General features: G+C 41.8%; 1 protein-coding gene across 1 annotated transcript; it reads left to right on the top strand.

Moving 5' to 3' along the window:
- LOC104766351 (beta-amylase 1, chloroplastic) lies at positions 238–3,259 on the top strand. Its single transcript, XM_010490219.2, has 4 exons — positions 238–960; positions 1,657–1,867; positions 1,990–2,100; positions 2,194–3,259. The coding sequence occupies exons 1-4, from the start codon at positions 368–370 to the stop codon at positions 3,004–3,006; spliced, it is 1,728 nt and encodes a 575-aa protein (XP_010488521.1). The 5' UTR covers positions 238–367; the 3' UTR covers positions 3,007–3,259.

Here is a 3,259-nt window from a genome sequence, read left to right as displayed (position 1 = left end):
TATATTTTTTTTGGTAACCACAAAAAATAACATGAGGCTAAAAAGCGCGTCTGCTAGAAAAGATCACGCGCACAGCTAACCCCACCGTCCAAATTCTTCTGATCTCAACCGTATCTTTATCCACATCATACGTTTTTACACGTGTCGCTCGATCACCTATTTGAAATTACCAAATATATTATTATAATCTTATCCCTTTTCTACCTATAAATATCTTCTCCCTTTCATCATCTTCTCAGATCTCTTCCGTCACACACAAAACAAAAACAACAACAAATCTCAAAAAAATTTCAAATTCGAATTTTGTAAAGAAGGAATATTCAAACGATCGATTCTTGTTTGATTCGTAATAGTGAGTGAAAAAAAAATGGCGCTTAATATATCGCATCAGCTCGGAGTACTCGCCGGAACTCCGATCAAATCCGGCGAAATGACCGATTCGTCGATATTATCTGTTTCACCACCATCGGCGAGGATGATGATGTCCTCAAAACCGATGAATCGAAACTACAAGTCTCACGGGACAGATCCATCGCCTCCGATGAGTCCTGTTTTAGGTGCGACGCGTGCGGATCTGTCGGTGGCGTGTAAAGCTTACGCGGTGGAGACCGGAGTTGAAACCATCGAGGAGCAGAGATCGTATAAGGAAGGAGGGATTGTGGAGAAGAGAGAAGGAGGAGGTGTTCCTGTGTTTGTGATGATGCCGCTTGATAGTGTTACGATGGGGAATACGGTGAATCGGAGGAAAGCGATGAAAGCGAGTTTGCAGGCGTTGAAGAGTGCTGGTGTTGAAGGGATTATGATTGATGTGTGGTGGGGTTTGGTTGAGAAGGAGTCTCCTGGTACTTATAATTGGGGTGGTTATAATGAGTTGCTTGAGATGGCTAAGAAGCTTGGGCTTAAGGTTCAAGCTGTTATGTCGTTTCATCAGTGTGGTGGTAACGTTGGTGACTCTGTCACGTACGTATTTCTCTCTCTCTTGTTCAATCTCTTTAGTTTGTTTAAGGATTTGTGTATTATTGTTAAGCATTTTTGTGATAGTTAGGATTGGGGATTTTAAGGCTAGGCAGGTTCGATATGACATTGAGTTTGTGAATGCTTAGTTTGATTAGAGAGAGTCTTGAGGAAGTTTTGGAATTGAGGCTTACTTTTTTTGCAGATTGTGATTAAAGTTTGAGTAGAGGCACAGAAATGTTCTTTTTTTTTTTTTTTAATTGATTGATGGAGTAACGTGTACGGGAATTGCTGTGACACGTGATGATACAATGTTCAAGAAGAAAGTGATAGTTTCAAGAGTTTTAAGAGCCACATCTTTTTTTCCTTTGTTACGTGAGCGTGTCAAATTAAACATTAAGCAACTTGTTCGTCTTTTTCTCTATTGTTTTCTCCTTATTACGAAACTTTATACTCTTCTACTCTATACTCTCTTTTGGGGTCTTTTTGTTTTGTTTTTTATTTTCTCTTCATCCGTCTTATGTCTCTTTCAAAGAGTGATTACAAAAAATGGATTTTGTAGTCAAGACGTTTCTTTTATATGGAGTTATGGACTAATGACTTATTTTTGTCTTCAATATAGAGTTACTTTATTTATGAGTAAAGAAGTCATTCACTGATGAGATTTTGCGTTCTAATTTGGAAATCTTTTTTCTTCTCCAGTATTCCTCTGCCTCAGTGGGTTATTGAAGAGGTTGACAAGGACCCAGAGCTTGCATACACTGATCAGTGGGGAAGAAGGAACCATGAGTACGTATCACTTGGTGCGGATACACTCCCGGTTCTCAAAGGTAGAACTCCCGTGCAGTGCTATGGGGATTTCATGCGTGCTTTCAGAGACAACTTCAAGCATCTTCTTGGAGACACCATTGTGGTATGTTTTAGCTTCTTTTCTCCGTTTCGTGTTTCACTTTTAGAACATGCTTCTTTGACTCTCTTTGTTGCTCAACAATGTTTTGGTTAGAAGTCTGAGTTTAGATTGAATCATTTTTTCAGGAAATCCAAGTGGGAATGGGACCTGCAGGAGAGCTGCGTTACCCTTCGTACCCTGAGCAAGAAGGGACATGGAAGTTCCCAGGGATTGGAGCCTTCCAGTGCTATGATAAGGTAATTACCGCAAATCACAGATGGATAGCCTCTGATTCATTTTTTTTCATAGAAAGTCATACTAAATTGGTTTACTTGCTTTGATTGATTCAGTACTCGTTAAGTAGCTTGAAAGCAGCAGCTGAGGCTTATGGGAAGCCAGAATGGGGCAGTACTGGTCCAACTGATGCTGGTCACTACAATAACTGGCCAGAAGACACTCAGTTCTTCAAAAAAGAAGATGGTGGTTGGAACACAGAGTACGGAGAGTTCTTCCTCTCATGGTACTCTCAGATGCTTCTAGATCATGGTGAGCGGATTCTTTCATCAGCCAAATCGATATTCGAAAGCACGGGTGTCAAAATATCTGTCAAAATCGCTGGAATCCACTGGCACTACGGGACCCGTTCTCACGCCCCTGAGCTCACAGCGGGATACTACAACACAAGGTTCAGAGATGGGTACCTACCGATCGCCCAAATGTTAGCCAGACACAACGCCATATTCAACTTCACATGTATCGAGATGAGGGACCACGAACAGCCTCAAGACGCGCTTTGTGCACCAGAGAAGCTAGTTAACCAGGTGGCTCTAGCCACTCTGGCCGCAGAAGTTCCTCTAGCTGGTGAAAACGCATTGCCTAGGTACGATGACTATGCGCACGAGCAGATCCTCAAGGCCACAGCGCTGAGCTTCGATCAGAACAGCGAGGGAGAAAAGCGAGAGATGTGTGCATTTACTTACCTAAGGATGAACCCGGAGTTGTTTCAGGCGAATAACTGGGGGAAATTTGTAGCGTTTGTGAAGAAAATGGGCGAAGGAAGAGACTCTCATAGGTGTTGGGAAGAAGTTGAGCGTGAAGCTGAGCATTTTGTGCACGTTACTCAGCCGCTGGTTCAAGAAGCTGCAGTGGCTCTCACTCACTAGAGAGACAGAGATTGTGGCATGGTTCGATGGTTTATGTCTGTATGCGATCCCTTATAATGGAATAGTTCTATGATGATGCCGAAAAGATGTTTAGGCTTGTTGGAGTTTGTGTATGTATTGTTAGTAAAATCAAAATGTATGCCACAGCTCTGGTATTTTTCCGGTCAGGTTGTGGCATTCATTCTACTACTTTTAATAATATATGCTAAAAGTTGTATATACTCTTCAACGGAGGGAAAAAGAAATAACATTT

The sequence above is a fragment of the Camelina sativa genome, chromosome 19, assembly GCF_000633955.1.
Source record: "Camelina sativa cultivar DH55 chromosome 19, Cs, whole genome shotgun sequence".
Lineage (NCBI taxonomy): Eukaryota > Viridiplantae > Streptophyta > Magnoliopsida > Brassicales > Brassicaceae > Camelina > Camelina sativa.
The sequence above is the reverse complement of the archived record's forward strand: the minus strand, read 5'-3'. Positions and strand labels throughout refer to the sequence as shown.

Excerpts from the sequence above, each read along its gene's own strand:
- LOC104766351 (XM_010490219.2), top strand. The coding sequence starts at position 368 with ATGGCGCTTAATATATCGCATCAGCTCGGAGTACTCGCCGGAACTCCG. Across the intron at positions 961-1,656 it reads AACGTTGGTGACTCTGTCAC|TATTCCTCTGCCTCAGTGGG; the intron begins GTACGTATTTCT and ends TTTCTTCTCCAG. Across the intron at positions 1,868-1,989 it reads TTCTTGGAGACACCATTGTG|GAAATCCAAGTGGGAATGGG; the intron begins GTATGTTTTAGC and ends TCATTTTTTCAG.